We start from the raw sequence: 22,844 nt of genomic DNA on the forward strand, positions 1-22,844 counted from the left end.
TCTGTCTGGCTGCCTCCCCGCTTCTCATTTCCGAAAATACAAATAAATAAATAGAAAAAAATATATATGTAAATCAGGTAAAGCTTGGCACACACTCAACTGACACTTAAAAAAAAAAAAAATGTAGTTTAAAGCTTGGTGAGTTATTTTTTAATGATAAACTTCTATTGTTATGTCACACGTGTCAAACTTCCAAAAGATGGGATTGCATTTGTTCTAGCAGAAAGAGAACTATATAGTTTAAAATAGTTACACTTCTCTGTTTGCCAAGTTACTTTTTCATCATCATCTATTATTATTATTATTATTGTTATTATTATTATCATTTTAGAGTTCTCACATTGTTCTTTTGACCAAATTCATTCACTGGTTTTCTGTCATCACACAAATACACACCCACATTGATCCACTACCAGAATAGAGGTCCCATGAAGATATTATGGCTGGTTACAGCTTTTTCTCACATCTCCAGCTAATCTTCCCTTGCCTGACCTGTGGTGGTGCAGTGGATAAAGCATTGACCTGGAATGCTGAGGCTGCTAGTTCAACACCCAGGGCTTGCCTGGTCAAGGCACATTTGAGAAGCAACTACTGGGACTTGATGCTTGTCCCTCCTCCTCCCAACCTTTCTCTCCATGCTCTTTCTAAAACCAATAAAGTTTAAAAAAAAAAAAAAAGAGTTGTCTTCCCTTGAACCTCCATAGCACTATTTTCAGCATTCATCTTGAAGCCCTTAATATTGTGCTTTGTAAGAGATGACTGAACAAGCCTCCCTCAACTCCCTGACCTACTTTCTAAGTGATCTTTGAAAGGTGAGCTTATGTCCAATTCTTTTTTGCATCCTTCCACTATTTTGTACAAAGTAGGGACTTAAAAAATTTCATAAAATATACAGCTTTTCTTGGAGAAAACTTTTCCAACTTGCTATTAGAAGAGTTTTAAATAATAGATAAAAGTTTAAGTCAGATATCTAACTTATATAAAGCTAAAAACATCACCACCAAGGTTTGGAAATCTGTTGATCATAATAACATTTTAAATGCAAAAGATAGCATAAAGCATCAAGTTTCCGGGAAAGAGTTGGTCAAAGTTACTAATATTTTCCATGAGAGATTTCTTTGTTATAAGCAAAGAATTCAAATTTGAATGATGAACATTTTAAGCTAGATAAATAAAGTAGGTTCAAAATACTTAGATTCAATTTTAAACTTATTTTTAACACGAATAGTTAACGGCTAATTTGCTTCTATAAACTCTATAGTTGCTATTAGTTTGAAGTTTCCAAAAGGGGAGTCTAGAACCCCAAAGGTAACAAATAAGGCCACAAGGCAGTCTTAGAAGGCACAGTCAAGCCATCGGAGGGTAGCTTCTTTTTAGCACATCTAAGCTCATTGAGGACTTTGAGTAAGGCTCACTGTCCTCAACCCCAAACAGACACATAATTCTAACCAGTGAAATAAGCACTTGTTATTTTCATCAATTTTGCTTACGAATATGTCTTATTTAAATGTGAACACACAAAAAAAAATATTTGAGCGCTTCGCTGCGTTCAATGTCAATAGTACTCATATGGCCTGACCTGTGGTGGCGCAGTGGATAAAAGCATCGACCTGGAATGCTGAGGTCACCGGTTCAAAACCCTGGGCTTGCCTGGTCAAGGCACATATGGGAGTTGATGCTTCCTGCTCCTCCCTTCTCTCTCTCTCTCTCTCTCATTCTCTCTCTCTCTCTCTTTCTCTCTCTCTCCTGTCTAAAATGAATAAAGTCTTTAAAAAAATTTTAAAAAATCATAAATAGTACTCATATGCCCAAAGATGCATTTACATGTTATTTTAATGATTTCTTTGCTCTTGATACCTTAAAAATATCTTAGTGATAACTTAGAGTACAGTTTGTAACCAATCTTTATGTCCACAGCACATTTGGCATTTAAATGAATATTAAAGTTCTTTCTTAGTAGCTAATACTGAAAGTCCGTATTGAACTAAGAATTTTTTTTTACTTTAGTCTTTCTTGAAGAAGCAGAATTTGTTATGCAATTTTTCTTGACATCTAAAAGCACATTGGTAGCCTGACCAGGCAGTGGCGCAGTGGATAGAGCGTCAAACTGGATGCAGAAGACCCAGGTTCGAGACCCCCAAGGTCGCCAACTTGAGCGCGGGCTCATCTGGTTTGAGCAAAAGCTCACCAGCTTGAGCCCAAGGTCGCTGGCTTGAGCAAGGGGTTACTTGGTCTGCTGAAGGCCCACGGTCAAGGCACATATGAGAAAGCAATCAATGAACAACTAAGGTGTTGCAACGCACAACCAAAAACTAATGATTGATGCTTCTCTCTCCGTTCCTGTCTATCCTTCTCTCTGACTCTCTCTCTCTGTCTCTGAAAAAATAAATAAATAAATAAATAAATAAAATTAAAAATAAAATAAAAGCACATTGGTAGACTGGATGTGTTCCAAGTGACATCATATTACACTTCTCTCTAGGAATTCAGAAAATAATACCTGGACTCATCTTAACACAAAAGTCTAGAACATACTTCTAGAGGTACAGGTGATGCGTCCACTGCCTTCTCCCAGACAAGTGCAATCCACCATCATCCAGCCCTGATAAGGCTTTTCCCAGGTTTCCCCGACAACGTAGGAAGTCCCAGCAGCGTGGTCAAAACATTTCTCAGCTGCAAGAAAATGTGCAGAAAAAAAGAGGGGGAATAAAGAGAGTTATTTCAAATTGTGCAATCTCCCTGTCATTTAAAATGTATTGTGTAAGCAGAAATCCAGCCACATGTTTTTAAGTGGTACTCTGTTCAGGAAGAAAGGCATGCCCTGTAACTAAGCACATGGTAACCATAGCGAAAGAAAGCTCCAGTTGAGCTGGCAGGCAGAAAGTCTGTTCCCCTAACAAGTTCATGGACCATGTATAATTTCAGCTAGTACTATTCTTCTCCATTCCAGTATCTTAAACAGAAAGGATCTATGTATGTATCCAATCTGTAGGAGACTGAATATGCAAAATCTAATGTAATTGTGAATGACTAATTATGAATGCCTAAAAAAATGACAAGCCTTTCAAATGTGGATTTCTATAAAAACACACAACACAAAGGAAAAAAAGTCTCTGAGTTAAACAACAATAACTAGAGTAAAATATATAAACAGAATATTCAGATTTGTGTCAAGAGTTCAACTGAGCCTGACCAGGCGGTGCGCAGTGGCTAGAGCATCGGACTGGGATGCAGAGGACCCAGGTTCGAGACCCCCGGGGTCGCCAGCTTGAGTGCGGGCTCATCTGGTTTGAGCAAGGCTCACCAGCTTGGACCTAGGGTCACTGGCTCGAGCAGGGGGTTACTCGGTCTGCTGTAGCCCCACGGTCAGGGCACATATGAGAAAGCAATCAATGAACAACTAAGGTGTCGCAACGAAAAACTAATGATTGATGCTTCTCATCTCTCTCCATTCCTGTCTGTCTGTCCCTATCTCTCTCTCTCTCTGAGATAGACTCTCTCTGTGTCTCTGTAAAAAAAAAAAAGAGTTCAACTGAGAATTGAGAACAAAAGAAACAACCATTTTTATTTTGAAAAAAAAAAACACTAAGGTTTGACAGAGCATGAACAATTTCGCGTTTTGCTCTAGTGTGTTCTGATAAAAATGTCAAAATATCATTTCCTTTCTTTCAAATAACTTATATCTTGACCAAGGAAAACCTGAGGTTAAATATATATTAAGCAAAAGAAACAACTTTTTCCTAAATCTTTCAACCCTATCTTGTGTTTTTGAAACAAAATTAAGACTTATAAATAGTTGAGGACTTTTTGATCTGATTCTTTAAGACTATGGATTATAAAACATTTCTTTAAAGGAAAATCCCCATTTCATTGTTTTATTTAATTGGAATTCAAATCTCTTGTCCATGTAGTTTGGTTCAACCCAACATTTTGATGGTTGCGTTCCCACCCCTCATTAACCTCCTAAAAGTCACACACCTATGGGCTTGCAGGTCCATTCTCCTTTCCCGTTACCAAGACACACACACTCTAGCATGTAACCGCCGGTCTCATGTGGTCTCCTCCAGGTGTCACCGATCTTGTAGGACTGACCCCCTTCATGGCAGCGGTCTGTTCAAGATAGGAAAAAAATACATGTTAAAGAGAGTTTGTAGTTTACTTGAGGCACTCCTTCCAGTAGAATTCTTTGTGTTGCAAGTAGATTATATTAACATAGCATTTAGTTTTTGGGTTTTTTTTAATAGATCTTATAAGTACAAGTCACTTTAAAGACTTTAAAATGCTAAAGAGAGTGGGACAGAGAACGGCTTTCCCATCAGAGACAAGGAAACAGTTAACAGGCCTGGTCACTTGGGGGCATTCAATTAAATGTTTTGTTTAAGCACAATGGAAAACCATGGAGAAAACTGAATGGCAAAAAAAGAGTCATAAATCCCAGTTCCCCAGAGGCATCACAGGAAATTGGGTCTAAAACAGAAAATAAAGACTGGCAGGTATGTCCTCCACACATACACAAAGGGTTGAGCCTCAGACTAATTCAACAGAAAAGTCACATTGGGGATAGTATTTCAGCTTTCGGGAGTGTGCAGAGTTTGTATTTTATCCTAGGTTAGAAATGTCATTTTGGCAGAAAGCATTTTGTAGAAGTCTACATACCAAGTGTGAAAATTCAGGTACTTTTCTAGGCTGTTAAACACCATGGCATATCAAAAGGCTCAACTATCCATTAGACTGTAAACACTGTGGACAATGGACTCTCTAACGTTTGCCAGTAAATTTGGATAAACCCTAACATTAAGTATGGGGAAAGTAGATTAGGCCTCTTCACACGGGGCTGACTTGTTTGTTCCTAAGGAAAAAGTGACTTATACTTAAAGGATGAATTAAAAAACAAACAAACAAACCACTAAATGCTGTACTAATATAATCTACTTTGCAATGCAAAGAATTATACTGGAAAGAATGCCTGAACTGAACTGCAATTGATGAGAGTCAGTCCAATCTCCAAAGTACCTTGGAAACACTATTAGGCTAGTCATTCTACATTATCCCTGGGAATAGAGAGATCTGCTTCTTGGTTATAAACTACTGGTCATAAAGAAACCAGACTGTTTCTGTGGGACACAAACAAGAAGAGCCGTCCACACAATGGGAGGTTCACTCTGCATGACCATCTTCTCAGTCACTGCAGATGACCACATGATCAGTCTGGTTTGAAGATGCCCAGGTAATGTAAAATGGGCAACACTGATTCTGCCTGTGCTCAGAGACATCTTCCAGAAGCACAGGAACCAGATGGGTGACCATATAAGGGTACCTGGACAACTGGGATAAATCCCAAAATTAAGAATATGCAGTCATCAAAACCAGAAAATGACAATGACAGTAATGGAGAAATTCACATTTATGGTTATTGTAGCATTGCTTTACAGAATGTCTCTCTTACTTGCAATGGTACAGCTTATTCTTCTTCGTCCAGCCCCAATGCAGGTACAGTCCCAGATCATGGAGTCTTTAGGGCGTTCGTAAGTGTCCCCCACCCGGTAAGTGTTTCCAGTATACTTGTCAAAGCAAGTCTCTTCAGCTGAGGGGAGAAAGTCAACATGAGCCTCACATAGGTAAAAGCTTTTCTGTTCCACTAATTGCATCCAAAGGAGAACTCACTGTTCCATTCTATGGGTAGCATGGGAAGATTTAAAAATTGGAGTGGAAGACCTACATTTGACCATAGGCTCTAAGAAAGCCTTGACTTTTGACCTTTGACAAGTTGCCTAATTTTCGGTCAATTAATTTCTATTGTAACGGATTCTTGGGTCCTGGCAGAAAGCCCTATGAAGGACCTACCACCTTCGGACTGGCTAGTTGGTGAAGGAAGAACTTCAGATTCAGCTCTCAGACTCAGAAAGTCAAACCAAGGTCCACATCAAGAACAAACAATTTGAATATCCCCAATCCCACCAGGCACAGTCACTTGTTAATCCTACTATTTTCAGTTTAGCTTTATCCCTGCTTCCTTGTGCCAGTTGCCAAAATTTACAAGAAATATATTAATGGTCATAAAGAATGAGAACTTTGAAGTGGTTAGTGGTTTTGTGTAAAAAAAAAAAAAAAAATCACTTTACAATATAAAGCCCAGAGTGTTTTCTGGCCCATAATCTTATAGTTTAAGATTTAAAAGTACTTTCTAATATATTAAAATTTTATAAGTAAGCATTTTTAAAGATAGAATACACAAAATCATTTTCTCATTAAAACCTTTGGGAGAGTAAAACAAAAAGAAAGCTTTAGGAACGAATTGGGGATACATTCCTTATTTTGTTTTAAAGGTAAAAGTAGCATATAAAAAGCAATATTAAATATTTTTAAAGAGGAAAGGACAGATCACTCTACTGAAAAAAAAAATGGTGTACATATTTTTACTACCAGTGCTAACTTTAATTACCCAGCACCACTTTTTTGTCTATTACAAGATACTAACTACCACTTACGTTCAGGTTTACTCTCGCAGTTAAAGCCCCGGCTCCCTCCATAGCAGGTACAAACCAAGGTATTGCCCAGGTAGGTGCGTTCCCATTGTTGGTTTATCTGATAGTGGTTCCCATTGTCAAAACAACCAGCTGTAAGTAAGTGAACAAAAAAAGTTATTACATTAGTATCCTGCCCTTTTCCCAGATTATGGATTTTTTCTACACAACTAAATTGATGAGTCTAATTGACAAACAGAAAAATAAGTAAATCTTCAGGAATAAGGAGAATTAAAAAAAATATTCCACTAAAATGCAGATGTAGAAACTAGCTATCTAAGAGTTAAACACACTTTGTACACGTAGATATTTAAGTATTCCCTTTTCTCCTTCTTTTTTAACTTAGCTAGATTTATACAATGATGTCATTTCCATCTGGCCAGGGGTCTACATCAAAGAAGTGGAAACATTTTGAAAAGCAGATAACTGCAATTGCATTTAAAAATATGCAAGGAACTTCCATTCTCTTCTTGGGTAGTAAGTCCAGAGGGCAACTTGAAGCAGTTTTCTTTCGTCAAGGCAAAGGGAGGGTGTGTCTTTGAAAAACTGGACTAGGAATTCCAATCTCTGTTCTTGGGGAAGTGTCCAGAGGGGCCCCCGAGGCAATGTGAAAGAAATGACCTTTCCTTCAAAGTTACAACACAGCTCTGTAGCTACCTTCTTCCCACCTCGTTTTGAAAATATTTAACCAGTTATTTAGTAACACAAAAAATAAGAAAGCCCACACTAAGCCCAAATGAAAATGTACAGGCATGCATTATTTTTTCTCTTTCAAGGCAAGTTTTGAAGAATTCACAGCAAGACGACCTGAATGTATAGAGCTGATAACAGCACAGCAGGACATTCACAGAGCCCCCGTTTTCCAATATATTATCTTATCCGAGACCCTCAGAAGCCGCCTGCTCAAACCAATGTCTTTTGTGTCCACAGCCGGTTTCTCTTACTTAGGCGTGCACACATCACGCGCGCGCGCGGAAAACTTTAGCCACAACTTTAGTGGGCTTTACGGTCCCATCCCTGCGACAGCCTGTTTCAGCCTGCAGTCGATACTCACGCTTGTTTTGGCTGACAGCCACCGGGGACTGGGGCTGAATGATTTGCTGAGCCTGCCTCTTGCTCCTCCAGGCTCCGGTGGAGGGCACCGCTATCCCCAGGGAAAAGACGGCCAGCAGCAGCAGCAGCCCGGGCCCCGGGCCCCTGAGCATCTTGAGACCGTGCGGGGAAAGACGCCCTCACCAGGAGGCAAGTTGCCACCGAGTTTAGTTTTCGAGACCTGCGGGAGGAGTCCCTTCCAATGCCTCCTGGGGGTTGACGCCTAAAAGAAGGTTAAGGTCACAGGATAGGGAAAGGGACAGGTAAAGGGAGAGAGGGGAAGGAGAGGACGGGAGAGAAGTTGTGGCTGCAGGTCCCGGCTCGCGCCTGGGGCTCCCTGTCCTCCCCTGGTACAGCGCAGCCGGCGCGGGCGGCCGAGCGGGGACAGCCCGGGCTTATATGGGACGGTCCCCTCCCACCCCCCGCGAGGCCCTGGGCGTCTGGGGGGAGGGACCCGCCCGGCTCTCCCCACCCCTCCCGTCGCCGCCGCCGCCAACGACCACGAGCCGATTGGCCCGGGCTCCGGGTGACGTCAGGGGACTGTGGGTTCGCCGCGAACAAAAGAGATGCTGATCCCCCGCCAGGATGGGGCTAGAGAACTTTTTTTCGGTTTCCTTTGCGGTCGTCCAACTTTTGGGGGGCTGAGGGGGAGGGATGGGAAGGACTGGGAAAGGGTAGACGGGAGGAAAGGGAGGGGCTGCAGTTACGCGAAGCGGAGGGGTTGCGAGTCCTCCTCCCTGCCGCTTCCCCCACTTCCCTTTTCTTTCTAATTAGGGTGGGGGGTGAGGACATTTCGTCATCCTTGAAAAAAAAAAAAAAGTCTCTGCTCACAGGAGTATATTTTGGGGGGAGGACAAAACCATAAAGTAGCCACCACCTCGCAGCTGGAGGAACGGAGACTTTGCAGCCCCAGGGTGGGGCTGGCTGTTCTCCTCCCGTTCCCGGGTCTACTGTGCGCCGACCTGGGACGCACTTCGGTTTGTTTGCCCGGCTTTCAGTTCAGGACGCTCCCCTCGCAAACGCCGTACCTGCCTGGCGCTGCGAGGGTCCTCGCAGGGGAGCGGAGGGGGAAATCCATCCTTGAAGGAGCTCCTGCTAAGTACCCGGAGTTCCGTGGAGTGCTTGGCGGCTCCAGGGGAAATTCAGAGAACAAGGTTGTTTTTTTTCTGAAAGGACCAAGCAGCAATTTGCTTTATATATATATTCAATAAATAAATATGTATATATTTATGCAGGGAAGTCTTCCTTTTCTGGGGATGGGATGCCATTTCCACTTGAAAGTGCAATGTGTCGTGGTCGACCTGAAAACTGGGAAGTTGGACCGGCTTTGGAGCAAGACCTTCACGCCTTTGCTCCTGTTCTCCGTGCCGGTTACACACAAAGCAGAGATCTTGTTTGATTCACTTTGAAAGCTAAGAAAAGACCGTTTTACAGTCTCGCCTTCCTACAGTCCCTTTCTTGCTATTATTTGACATTTTCTTTCTGTAGAAATCAGTTAGGTCGCAGAATTCCCCTCCCCCAACCCCGCCGCCAGATTTTTACAATTTCAACGATCTACTCCAAGAATGTGAAAAGTTCCCATTTAGAATTTCCCCGGCTTTCCCTCTAAACCCAGAGGGTGGACACGGAATCTGAGAAGCCTCTAAGCGTTTAGCAACTCATCAAATCAGTCCTTTTTCGGACAGACACAAGTCACACTTGCTTTTAAAGTTCTTCAAAAGGAGGAGTCCACAGCCTTCGTCAGTCAATTTGGAGAGACCCAAACTTAAATCTTTGCCTTCTAGTTATGTTAGTAGTGCAAGGCTTCCCATTTGCTTTGAAAACTTATGAAAGCTACTAGCAATATGTTCATTTCTACAAGTACTGTTTTCTCCGAAAGTTCCACCTTCAGTAACTGCCATGGGGTAATTCCAGCTCTATGGTCTATAGAATGCCTAACGCATCAAAGACACAAAACTAACATTTGTTTTTATTAACGCAGGGAATTCTTTTTATAAATCACTATTTTACAAGTAGTGTAAAAGAACTTCTTGAGGAATTTGTGTGACCAACATTGCAAGTTGAAAGAGGGCCACCAATTCCCCCAAATTTAGAGTCCTGTCTAGGTTCAAGGGTTTTTAAAATAACTTTCTCATCCTCACTTGACAGAACAGTTTTCTCTTTCACATATAAAAGGACCTCTTGTAAATTCTTAATAAATTTCTGGGAAGGCGGATGTTCCTTCCAGAGGTAAGACTACCTGGAAGTCAGGATGTAAGCAAGATAGACCTGAAACCAAAGCTTTCTTAACACACATAGATTCTAGAGGAAGGAAATAAGTGGTTAGAAAAGTATTTTGTCAACCAAAATTGTGGGAAGTTGATATATTTACTGTACTCAAAATACATTAAAATAATATACATATGAGAACTTGGAAGAAAAAAAGCCCATCTTACATATCAGAAGAAATTTTTATATTTCAATCTCATTGAAATAGAATTTGTTTAAGGAAATAATATATCTCATGTCTCCTAAGCACAAACTTAATATTTAACTGAATTTTATAGGAATGCTCGGGAGTTTATCTTTTACTTGGAAGGTTTTCTTTTATTTTAATGTTGGACACAGAGACATTTTCTTAGTTACGATAACAAGGTGTGAGACAGTATTCTTTCGTTATCAAAATCCCTTGTAACTATGTAAGTCTGTTAGCTCTAACTAGAGAGTTAATTAAATCTAAGACCACACTGACTTCGTTCTAACTCAGCAGACGTGCTTTGTTTCCAAGATTCCCTTTAAAATTTTAAAGACTATTTTGACAGAGTAGGCTCTTCAATGAATAGTACCACTTCTGCTTTCATGAAATATCTTTGGTTTTTTTTTTCCTTATCTTGAATGGATAGGGAAATATAACCAAACAGACAGAAAATAGATTCATAGTGCCTGGGGTGAGGGCTGGGAACAGGAATTAATTGTAAATGGGCACCAGGAATCTTACTGGGGTGATGGAAATAAATGTTCTAAAGCAACATTGTGGCTGTGGCTGCACAACTTGGTAGAGTTATGAAAAATCTTGAGTTGTACACTTAAAGTGGGTTGATTTTATGGTATGTAAATTATACCTCAATAAAGTTGCTTTCAAATAATTGGCTTAAAAGTAGTATTTTTTTTTAAATTCTTTTTTACATATACTGTCTCCTGAATTCATGTCAGACACACTCCCAGGTGGTAACAGCACATACAAGGTGTCGTGATTTCTTAGTTTTTCTAAGAGGAAGTTTGCCTTTAATACAGTAGTGATTTGTTTCTCCTACACCAGTAACTCCTTACAAAACCTAGCATTTGTGTGATGGCGCGTATGTGGTAGAAACGGAACAAATGGTCATTTAGGACTGTGTGTTGTTTCTTCTTGAAATTGCCATGGCAATAGAATTTTTTTCCAGAACTTAAGTCAACTTAAATTTTCAGTAACAAAAAAGAACACATATATTTGTGGGTGGTGGGGGAGTGAGTGTTATTTGGATGTTTTGTTATTGGAGAAGGTTAGTGAGGAAGGAACATGAGCAATTATGGAAAACTGAATTGAACTGACTTCATTTGAGTTGAAGATTATGGTTAAACACAGAAAAAAATGACCAGATCTAGCCACTTTGAAAGGATTGGAATGAAAACAATTTAAGGGATATTTTATTTTATTTTTTATTTTTATTTTTTAAAATATTTTATTTATTGATTTTTAGAGAGAGAGGAGTGAGAGAGAGAGAGAGAGACAGAGAGAGAGAGAGAGAGAGAGAGAAGGGGGAGGAGCAGGAAGCATCAACTCTCATATGTGCCTTGACCAGGCAAGCCCAAGTTTTCGAACTGGCAACCTCAGTGTTCCAGGTCGACGCTTTATCCCACTGCGCCACCACAGGTCAGGCTTAAGGGATATTTTAAAAGGCAATTATTTCCATGTACAAAAAGGGTTTCCTTTTAGAATAATTAAATGTATTACAGAAAATACTCCTCCCAGACAAATCCCTTACTTATTTAAAAAAAAAAAAAAAATCTTATCCCTGATAAGAAAACTTCTTGACATCATGGGTTACATTCAGAGGCAGGTAGGGTGTTTTTCCTGAAAACCTTTGGTTTTTATCTTGTTCTTAATCTTCTTTAGTCCTGTTAGAGAAGCCAATGACTAGATGACATTTGGAGCTTTCTGACTTAAGAACCTGGAGTATCTTTTTCTAATTCATGGCCTTCTATAGGAAGGTTCCATGGAGATAAACTACAACAGTTTTGTTTCTCATCTTGATTTTTTTTTTTTTTTTTTGGCATGAACTTTGTCCTATCTTTTTTCCTTGAAAACAACCAAGCTTGCAAAACTGATACTCATTAAGCACAGGTGTGAGAATGGAAAATAAACACCTTTTGGGCATCTCAGTAGGTAGAATGTCTGAGCAGTTTGTCTAGAACTGACAGGGCACCTGCCAACCGGGAGAACATACTTAATAAGGGTTTTAAATTATGCCTTGAAAGCCAGACAATTTTTACTTAATAAACACTTTGTTTATATTTTAAGTTACTTTATTATTTAATCAGCACTTTAAAAAGCCTTAATCTTTGCCCTTTGTTTTCTCTCAGGAGATCTCTTTTCTCATTGAAAGGATAGCAACTTCTGGCCCTGGCCGGTTGGTAGAGCGTCAGCCTGGAGTGCAGGAGTCCTGGGTTCGATTCCCCACCAGGGCACACAGAAGCGTCCATCTGCTTCTCCACCCCCCTCTCTTTCCTTCCTCTCTGTCTCTCTCTTCCCCTCCCGCAGCTAAGTCCATTGGAGCAAAGTGGGTCCGGGCACTGGGGATGGCTCTGTGGCCTCTGCCCCAGGCGCTAGAATGGCTCTGGTTGCAACAGAGTGACACTCCAGATGGACAGAGCATTGCCCCTTGGTGGTCGTGTGGGTGGATCCTGGTTGGGCGCATGCGGGAGTCTGACTGCCTCCCCGTTTCTAACTTCAGAAAAATACAAAAAAAAAAAAAAGGATAGCAACTTTCAAAAGGTTTAGCAATGGCGTCTCATTCACCCAGTACAATGAAACTAACCACCGTGTAGCTGGAACACTAACTAAAACTACAACACAGAACATTTTAGTTTTCCAAGATAGGCAGTGGTTTCTTAGAAAAGAATAAATTTTTGAGTGCAGTCACTCATTTTTCCAATATTGTTTATTTTATGTTGGTGGCGTTGAAGGTTTGTTTTGAAAGGCTAAAAACATTTTTTAAAAAGTGGAAAAGATTTTCTTTGAGTATTTAAAATATTTTCTATCCTTTTCACATCATTTCAATATTTTCCTAAGCAGCTAATCATGAAGGCTGTGTCAGATGCTTTTCAAATAGCCATAAATATTATCTCTTCAGTAAACTTTTATACCCTATCTAAAATGAACTTGTATGCCGACAATACATGACTATGTAATGGGTGGTCAACAGACACTTTTTCTATTGACTGCTTCTATTGATTAGTTAGTTAGAAGAAAGACAAATTCACTTAAATTGTAAAATTAAAATAGAAATATAATTATCATTCTTAATGCTGAACCATTGTCTAGATAAAATTAATATGTTTTCTTATTAGCTATGAAAGTTTTACTGAGATGAAATGGACATTCAAAATCACTTCACTTTAAACATAAAAAACTAAGGCAAGCTGAAGTACTTGTATCAGGTCATAAAGATTTCAGTACCGGAAGACAAAGACATTGAAAAAGCTAGATTTTAAGGCCCTGGCTGGTTGGCTCAGTGGTAGAGCGTCGACCTGGCGTGCAGAAGTCCTGGGTTCGATTCCCGGCCAGGGCACACAGGAGAAGTGCCCATCTGCTTCTCCACCCCTCCCCCTCTCCTTCCTCTTTGTCTCTCTCTTCCCCTCCCGCAGCGAGGCTCCATTAGAGCAGAGATGGCCTGGGCACTGGGGATGGCTCCTTGGCCTCTGCCCCAGGTGCTAGAGTGGCTCTGTTCGCGACAGAGCGACGCCCCAGAGGGGCAGAGCATCGCCCCCTGGTGGGCGTGCCGGGTGGATCCCGGTCGGGTGCATGTGGGAGTCTGTCTGACTGTCTCTCCTCGTTTCCAGCTTCAGAAAAATACAAAAAAAAACAACAACAAAAAGCTAGATTTTATTAAGCACTTACTCTAAGCTAGACTTGGTATTAAGTGCTTCATATGCATTTATTTATTTATTTATTTTATTCAACCATCAACAACCTTCTGAGCAAAGTACTGTCATTTTCTCATTCTTACAAATAAGGGTACAAAGCTTACAAAACTAAGTAGAATAAGGTTTTTTTGGCCAACGGCTTTATAGAAATTGTGATATCCCTTCCTGATCTCCCTCTGGAACAAAGGTATGGACCAAGCAATTTGCTAATGGATTTTATGGATGACTTCGTGGACATGTGACTAATTTATTCAGGAGATGTCACACAGAACCTGTTATATCGAGGACAATTCTCTCGTAGACCACTCTCCTACAAAGGGTCTGACCATGTTTGGGCATTTTCATTCAGACATGGAAGACCCTTACCACTGACTGCTGGGTTGCAAGCTTGACGGGCGAACTCAGCACTGGGCACGGAGCACCGCTGGGTAAGTACTTGATGCTCATGAATGAAAGGGTAGAAGGGCAGAAGATAAATGCTCTCACATTCACAGTTAGTGATTATTTACCCAGCCAGGCACATTACTACGTGCTCTGCAAATGTTGTTTTAGTTTATTTTCAAAGCAACTGCTAGAAATAAATATTAATAGCCCCATTTAGTCTCTGAGGGTCAGAGTTATAGAATGGTTCTTAAGCTTTTGCAATGAGAGTGGGACGAAACTGGACTTTACAATCAAAGTCTTCTTGACACAAAAAGTCATGTTCTTCACCAAGACACGCAAGGCTTCCCCAAAGAGATTTTTGTCCCATGTAAGTTATAAGAAATTTGAAAAGAATAGCTGCTGGTTACTTTCTTTCTTTCTCTCGTCTTCATGTGCTGCCCTTCATCGTCTTGCTCGGCCCTGGAATGAACCTTCGATCTGTCCAGCAGGCTTCTCTGCTGGCTGGGGGCAGGAGGACAAAGAGGTCAGGTGTGACTTCTCAAATCTGCTTCTGGCGTCAGGGCCACAGTCTGGTGACTGCTTGCCTCCCTTTAGAATATACATTCTCAAGGGGAGCAATACTGACCCCAAGGGGGTGAAAACTGGTTCTTGCAAGATAGATGGTGCTAAACAAACAAAACTCAATCCTACCTGATAAAGTCTTATTCCTTAGTTGTTAGTTCATCACTTGGTAGAATTTTAATAAGATTTGATTGGGTGTGGTATGTGGAGTACGGATACTAACTAAAAAGAAATGGGGGCCCTGGCCGGTTGGCTCAGTGGTAGAGCGTCGGCCTGGCATGCAGGGGGTCCCGGGGTCGATTCCCGGCCAGGGCACACAGGAGAAGCGCCCATTTGCTTCTCCACCCCTCCCCCTCTCCTTCCTCTCTGTCTCTCTCTTCCCCTCCCGCAGCCAGGCTCCATTGGAGCAAAGATGGCCCTGCGCTTGGGATGGCTCCTTGGCCTCTGCCCCAGGCGCTAGAGTGGCTGTGGTCGCAACAGAGCGACTCCTCGGAGGGGCAGAGCATCGCCCCCTGGTGGGCAGAGCGTCGCCCCCTGGTGGGCGTGCCGGGTGGATCCCGGTCGGGCGCATGTGGGAGTCTGTCTGACTGTCTCTCCCCATTTCCAGCTTTGGAAAAGTACAAAAAAAATAAAATTTAAAAAAAAATTAAAAGAAATGGGGAGGAACCCTGCTCTGGACCATAAGCTCTTACCACGCTGTTCTCTGAGCCTGACCAGTGATGGTGATGGTGGTAAGCAGCCCAATGGAGAGAAAACTTCCTCCATACTGGTCTCTGGAACTCAATATTCCTTCTTTTCAAACTTTTTTTTTAGATTTTATTTATTGATTTTACAGAAAGAGAGGTGAAAGGGAACTAGAAGTATTAACTCAATATCTTTACTTTAATTGTTCATTAATTGCTTGTCATATGTGCCTTGACCAGGCAAGCGCAGTCTTGAACTGGTGACTTCAGCATTCCAGTTCAACGCTCCATCCACTGAGCCAACATAAGTCAAGCCTAAATATTACTTTTTTTATCCCGTGATTGTGCCTATACTTTCTTAACAGTGTCTCCACCAAAGTCTTGTCATGAAAATCATTTGAGTTCTCTTTCCTGTTATAACTCTGACAGTCCAAATGCTGACAGTCTAACTATGACATGAATTGTTCACATAAAGCTATGGTTTAAGTTGTCAATTGTAGCAAAATTGATTTAGGACATAGGAATTTTTTTTCGAACTTAGCAACTGACATTACTTGGTGATTTCTCCTTGTATTGCACATGCCTTGAATGGTCTTTTTCTATCTTCCTCCACCCCCCTCCCATCCTGAATGGGTGCACTTGAGTACTGTATCTTTCCCAGAGTGAAATGTTGTGAGGATTAGAGCAGTAACATGCTGATCATAAAACGATAAAGAAAAGAAACCAGGATTTTATTTTTAAGTATATACGATTTGCCTTAACTTCTTAACTACCTTGGACATAATTTGATTTGTCCACTAATTAATCTAATTTATGCAAAGAAGTTGTAATCAGGAGCTTAGATGACAGATTGCCGTATCAGAAACAGAAATTTATCTTTAAACGTCTCCATAAATCTAAAAATGTCATATATATAAAAGCTAAAAATGTTTACACTTTTTTTACATGTGTAAAATGCAAGTTTTGCTTTTGAATGCATTGTAGATACTGAAATAATTTAGCTGAGAGCTTATAAAGTCATGGAAAACTTTTACCTGTTGTTAATTCCCAGATCTTGCCAGTATTTTAGTGCAGATAAATTCCTTATATGAAAATAACTTCTTGAATAACTTCTTGGACAGACCTGATATATTATTAATTATTCACATCTCAGAGACTTTCTGTCAAAAACAAGCAAAAATCTCTTTTTATTTAATCTTAGAATACAGCGATATTAGAAACACTATTTCTCCCATCCAAGTACTAACCAGGCCCAACCCTGCTTAGCTTCCGAGATCAGACGAGATCGGGCACGTTCAGGGTGGTATGGCCGTAGACAGGAACACTATTTCTGAAATGCTTTGAAACTCCTAGTGTTCTGTTGATTTTTCTTTTTCTTTTTTTAAAGACTTTATTCATTTTAGAGGGAAGAGAGAGAGAGAGAGAGAGGAGGGGGGGAAGAGCAGGAAGCATCAACTCCCATATGGGCCTTGACCAGGCAAGCCCAGGGTTTTGAACCGGCGACCTCAGCATTCCAGGTCGATGCTTTATCCACTGCGCCACCACAGGTCAGGCAGTTCTGTTGATTTTTCAACTTATTTTACTCATTGTTTGAAAACAATAAAATCCATTTATTTTGGAGTTAATTTAGACATTAAAAATAATTATTAGCTTTGTGTGATCAGTCTGTTTTTTTACATCTTAAAGATGCTTGATACTTGCCTGACTAGGCAGTGGCACAGTGGATAGAACGTCGGACTAAGACTCAGAGGACCCAGGTTTGAAAATCCAAGGTTGCTAGCTTCAGCGCAGGCTCATCTGGTTTGCTTGAGCACAGGGTCGCTGGCTTAAGCAAGAGGTCACTCGATCTGCTGTAGCCACCCCCCGCCTCCCCACCCCCGTCAAGGCACATATGAGAAAGCAATCAATAAACAATTAAAGTGCCACAATGAAGAATTGATGCTTCTCATCTCTTTCCCTTCCTGTCTGTCCCTATCTGTCCCTCTCTGTTTCTCTCTGTCACACACAAAAAAGATACTTGATATTTTATTCTCTATTTTTTACATCAAAGTGCTCATATTTTCATCAATTTATACAAAATTCTTGAAAGATTCTTGATACTTTACCAACTTACACATTCAATTAATTTTTCCATTTTCTTTGCCGAAATAAATTTTGAAGTAAATAATACAAATATTTATAAATCCAAATTATAAGCCCATTTCAGTTTAGAAGAGAAACAATAAGTAAATATAATAGAGAATTACAATTAGAACATTAAGTTCTGATATTTTATTAACATCTCTGAAGAACTGAGATTTTCAATGTAGGCACACAATATAACACATTAGAAGGTATTCTTTACTCATTAAATTTTTGTCTTTTGATTGTTCTCTTTTAAATTTGGGTTGTTTTTTTTTTGTTGTTGTTGTTTCATTTTTCTGAAGCTGGAAATGGTGAGAGACAGTCAGACAGACTCCCGCATGCGCCCGACCGGGATCCACCCGGCACGCCCACCATGGGGCGACACTCTGCCCACCAGGGGGCGATGCTCTGCCCATTCTGGGCATCGCCATGTTGCGACCAGAGCCACTCTAGCGCCTGAGGCAGAGGCCACAAAGCCATCCCCAGCGACCGGGCCATCTTTGCTCCAATGGAGCCTCGGCTGCGGGAGGGGAAGAGAGAGACAGAGAGGAAAGCGCGGCGGAGGGGTGGAGAAGCAAATGGGTGCTTCTCCTGTGTGCCCTGGCCGGGAATCAAACCCGGGTCCTCCACACGCTAGGCCGACGCTCTACCGCTGAGCCAACCGGCCAGGGCCAAATTTGGGTTTTAATTATGGACTAAAATTGCTTAAAGTTACTACAGACAATTTACTGCAATATTTCAGCACGTTTTGATTCTATTTATTCCCAAATCATAATAGATCATTTAGAGGGAGCTATAATTAGTGATTTTTTTATATTAAAAAACTTGGATATGTTGTTTTCTATAAAATGTTTTCTTTAAATTTTAAAATTAGCTTTATTGAGGTATAATTGCCATATAATCAGCTGCACATACTTAAAGTGTAGAATTTGATAAATGTTAATATGTGCACACTCAAGGAATGAGAAAGTAAATGTCTCAATCGCTCCCAAACATTTTCTTATACCCTTTCCTTTGGGAATTCCACCCTCTTGCCTCGCCTTTTCCCAGATAACCATTTACCTATTTTCTGTGACTGTGGATTACTTTGCATTTTCTAGAGTTGTATATAAATTGAACCATCCAGTATATATGACCTTATTTGGAAGTAGGGTCTTTCAGAGGTAATCAAGTTAAAATGAAATTATTAGGTTGGGCACTAATCCAACATGACTGGTGTCCTTACAGAAAGGGGAAATTGAAGGAAGACATTACACAAGGAGAAGACCATGTGAACACAAGAACAAATCAGGGCAATGCTTCCACAAAACAAACAATGCCGAAGATGGCCAGCAAGCCACCAGAAGCCAGCAAAGAGGCATGGAACAGGTCTTTTTATCACAGCCCTCAGAAGGACCACGCCTTACTGAAACCTTTATCTCAGACTTCTAGCCTCCAGAATTGTGAGATAATACAGAGCTCTGTTTAAGCCAACCAGTTTGTTGTTTTGTTACTGCAGCCTTAGCAGTCCAATACAAGTACCTATAGTATGAATACTAAGAAGAGGGTTAGGGATGAATTCAGATTAACATGCAGAGCTTTAGAAACACAACATAACATGCTTCAAGGCAAACTCCTAGTCAGCTGAAGGGCTGAGCTGGTTGTCTTTTGACTCATAATTTTTCCTGCAAATGTTTTTGTGCCAAACAGTGTGTGCCAGGAAGAAAGGCGGATGAGACAGACGTAGGCCTTACTCTTAAGAAATGTAAAATTTAGTAGCAAACTGGCAGGGATGAAAAGGATTGATTTAATATATTATTGGCAAGTGTGTCTGTTAAAAAAAAAGTATACATGTACACAGATTTTGGGAATATAAATTAGTGCATTCTTTCAAAAAGCATTTTGGCAACATTAAAAAGGCACATTACTATAACAAGGAAGATAGGGTACATGCATTTCCTCCTGAAACCATTAATATAAACCACTGAACTAACATGATAGTTCAGAGAGAGAAAAAAAAAAACAGTAAAAACCACAAAAATAAAGAGAAAAAAGAAAGAATAAAGACAGTAAATAAGAGATAGCAACAAAATCTGGAAGAAGAAAAGCAGACAAAGTGACAACTGGGTTCACAGAATACTCCAATAAGAGGCGAGTTGATTTACATTCAGGAAAATACTCAGAGTTACAAGGCACTCCTGAAGGGGGGAGGAAAAGCGAGACTGAGAAGCGTCTGTGAGTCTCTAGATAAGGAACAAATACACACTGCTTAAATCTCTTTCTTGTTCTACCAAGCCAAGGGCTGACCACCCCTCACTCCCCTAGTCTAGGCAGGAACGAGGAAACACTCTCAACGTGGTGGTGGGAAGGGTGTAGAGCAGGGCCAAGCAGGAGGGTTGAGTGAAAGTCTCCATGTTGACTCTCCATGTGGCAGATTAGACAGTTTCTCTAGGGACTTAATCTCTTTGGAGACAATGGTCTGCAGGTAAAATAGAGAATTGGATCCCAATGCAGTCTCCCACAGTGGTGCCAGTCTATAAGTGCTAATGTGGGCACAGTTGCCAGTCGGATCTTCAGTGCCTGGATTTTAAATGTGGATAGGCAGCCCAAGGTCACCAAATATTTGAGGAAAGTTCTTAACATAAAGAAAGATCAAAATATACTTACAGAAGACAAAACAAAAATATCTGAATAAGAAGAATGTAAAAAAAGAAAAAGAAAAAGGTGAGAATAAAACCCCCAAATCAGTGACTAAACAGAGAGATATTACATAAATTAAAAAATGTAATCTCTGTATATGTATAAGCGTTCAGAGGACAAGAAATAGTCTCAGAAAATAAAAAATAGGGTAGCATAAACTCTGAGTATTGATTTTACTAAAAATTATGGTGGAGGCCCTGGCCAAGAAGTTCAGCTGGTCCCAATACGCCAAGGTTGCAGGTTTGAGCCCCGGTTAGGGCACATACAAGATTCAACCAACAAATGCAGTGTTTCTCTCTCTCCCTTCTTCTCTCTCTCTAAAATCAATAAATTTAAAAAAATTAAGAAAAAATTATGGTGGAATTGAGAAGATGAGAGTAAAGGAAGTATTCAGGTTGGAGGTAAGAGGATGGTGGAAAGAAAGATGTGGAAGAACAGAGTGAGAAGAGCTGTGTGTCAGACATGTTTGTCATGCTATTTCTATTTTGTCAATAATAAAAAAATGTTTAAAGAGCAACTAAAAATAATTAAAAACTAAAATAAAATTATAAAACAGCAAAATAAGAAAAAAAAAGAATTACCAAGACAGTTGATTTAAACTGAAGATTCCTTAATTATTTAAATACTGGAGATAGGTTTTGTAGTTTCCCATATCTCAGTAGTTTTCTAAGTTGGAAACAAAATGAGAGGCCAGGATAAGTGAGAGGATTCCACTACCCAAATCCGATAGGAGTCTTTGGCAAACGAGAATAATTTTAGCTCTTTGGGAAAGAAAAAGAAAAAGCTTATTCCCAGAGCCAAGATACCTCAATGGATGCTGACCCAGGAGACACCTGAGCCATGAGGAGACTGTAGGTGCTAGGTCAGAAATCAGAAAGGAGGACTCGTGATTATTTCCAGAATGTGTTCATTCTGGATTGAATGTATATCCATTAAAAATATTCAAAATTATACCATCGTTACACTGCATTAAGTAAAATTAAATGATCACTCAAATAAAAATGCTCATGACTTTTTTAATGCAGCAATTCCAAACATCTGTCTTTTTTTAAAGACACTTAACCCAGAGACACATAACCCAGAGACGGGCAAACCTGGGGCCAAATCTAGCCCACCTTTTGTGTTCTGTGCAGGCTATGAGCTCAGAATGGTTCTTAGGTTTTAAAATGCTTTAAAAAAAATCAAAAGAATAATATTTTATAGCATGAGAAAATTATATGAAATGCAAATGTCAGTGTTCATAAATGCTGTTTTATCAAATTACAGATTTTCTGCAGCTGTTTCTGTGTTACAATGGCAGAGTTATGTAGTGACAGAGACCAAGTGGACCACAAAACTGAAAATATTTACCACTCGTCCCTTTGGGAGGGAGTCTGCAGACCCCTCGTGTAGGACCATCTGAGTAAAGTATCCTTTCAGATTATTATAATATTTCTCTTAATCTTTTTAGTTGTCTTTCGCACACCCAATTGAAAAACAATTCTATGTCTCAGCTTCGTCATGTCTTTCCAAAGTTATTTAAATTAGTTTTTCATAGAAAATCCTCTTTCCAATTCTATTTCAAAAATTCAAAAAATATATTTAACTGAACTTTATGATTATATAAACAAATAAACTGGAATAAACAGTTTGGTACCCAACAGCTGACCCCTGGTACACCTGTAACTCAACTGATAGGAGCAGAAGAGCACTGGCGTGTTGGGAGGGATGTGGTTTTGAGCATAGCTTGGACATCACTAGCATGTTTTATGGAGAGAAAGCAGAGCACAGATTATTGTGGTGAGTGAGTCGAGGGGAAGATGGTTAAGAGAGTTCATATTGAAATTGCAGTCTGATGGTTTCAGCTGTTTGGGTTTCTCTTCCCAACTAAAGTATAAACCCCCTAAGGGCAGAAATCATCCTTACAATTTTTCTGAATCTTTCTTCCAAGCCTGGAACTCTGAGTTGAGCACATGACAGATGTTCAATCAATACCTGTTGGGAGGTCAGATGGCGAAGCTTCTACCAGCCAGAGGTGGCAATTCCTGGGGTATGTCAGTTCTCACAACCACATAGAAAGGTTTGCTCAAACACTGATTTTAGACCCTCGATTTGTTTTGATTTGTGATGCTGTATTTTTTTTTTTTTTTTTGCCATTCTCCCAAGTGACATGTCAGCTTTCATGATTTATGTTTATGCTTTCTCATCTATCATTTCAATATTGGACTTTTGCCTAAGCAGCAAAATTCAAAGACAACTCTCCCGTCAGAATTGCTGATGTGAGAGAAGACCATAAGGTTCGAATGACCTTGTGGCTCATAAATCATGAGTGAAAATGGGCACACTATTTATTGCTCACAACAAAGACAGGAAGGATGCTGTTGCAAACCTGCTCAGTTTTGGTGACATGGGAGAGCCTGCTGCACACTACCTAAAACTCGAGTTATAAGTTGCAGTTAATGTTGACAACAAAAAAAGGCTGTCTTAAGAAGATCCATTATTATATATAATTTATATAATTCTGTTTTTATTTTTAGCTACCCAAGAATATGAGTAAGAGTCTGTTGTAAGCCCTTGCCAGGTAGAGCATTGTCCTAATACACAAAAGTTGTGGGTTCAATCCCCAGTCAAAGCACATACAAGAATCAACCAA

General features: G+C 40.2%; 1 protein-coding gene across 6 annotated transcripts in view; it reads right to left on the minus strand.

Moving 5' to 3' along the window:
- FN1 (fibronectin 1) overlaps positions 1 to 8,000 on the minus strand; it is a 72,313-nt gene extending 64,313 nt beyond the window's left edge. For 4 of the 6 annotated variants that reach the window (XM_066345829.1, XM_066345828.1, XM_066345827.1 and 1 more), the window contains exons 1-5: positions 7,579 to 7,999; positions 6,489 to 6,617; positions 5,447 to 5,584; positions 3,979 to 4,110; positions 2,536 to 2,673 (exon numbers count right to left, since the gene is read on the minus strand). In XM_066345829.1, the coding sequence (XP_066201926.1) occupies positions 2,536 to 2,673; positions 3,979 to 4,110; positions 5,447 to 5,584; positions 6,489 to 6,617; positions 7,579 to 7,729 (688 nt within the window). In that variant the 5' untranslated portion in view covers positions 7,730 to 7,999. Of the gene's footprint in view, positions 1 to 2,535; positions 2,674 to 3,978; positions 4,111 to 5,446; positions 5,585 to 6,488; positions 6,618 to 7,578 lie in introns of all 6 variants that reach the window. The other 2 variants (XM_066345831.1, XM_066345830.1) reach the window with 1 other exon arrangement.
- Positions 8,001 to 22,844: the final 14,844 nt, after the last annotated feature.

Source organism: Saccopteryx leptura, chromosome 7, assembly GCF_036850995.1.
Source record: "Saccopteryx leptura isolate mSacLep1 chromosome 7, mSacLep1_pri_phased_curated, whole genome shotgun sequence".
Taxonomy (NCBI): domain Eukaryota; kingdom Metazoa; phylum Chordata; class Mammalia; order Chiroptera; family Emballonuridae; genus Saccopteryx; species Saccopteryx leptura.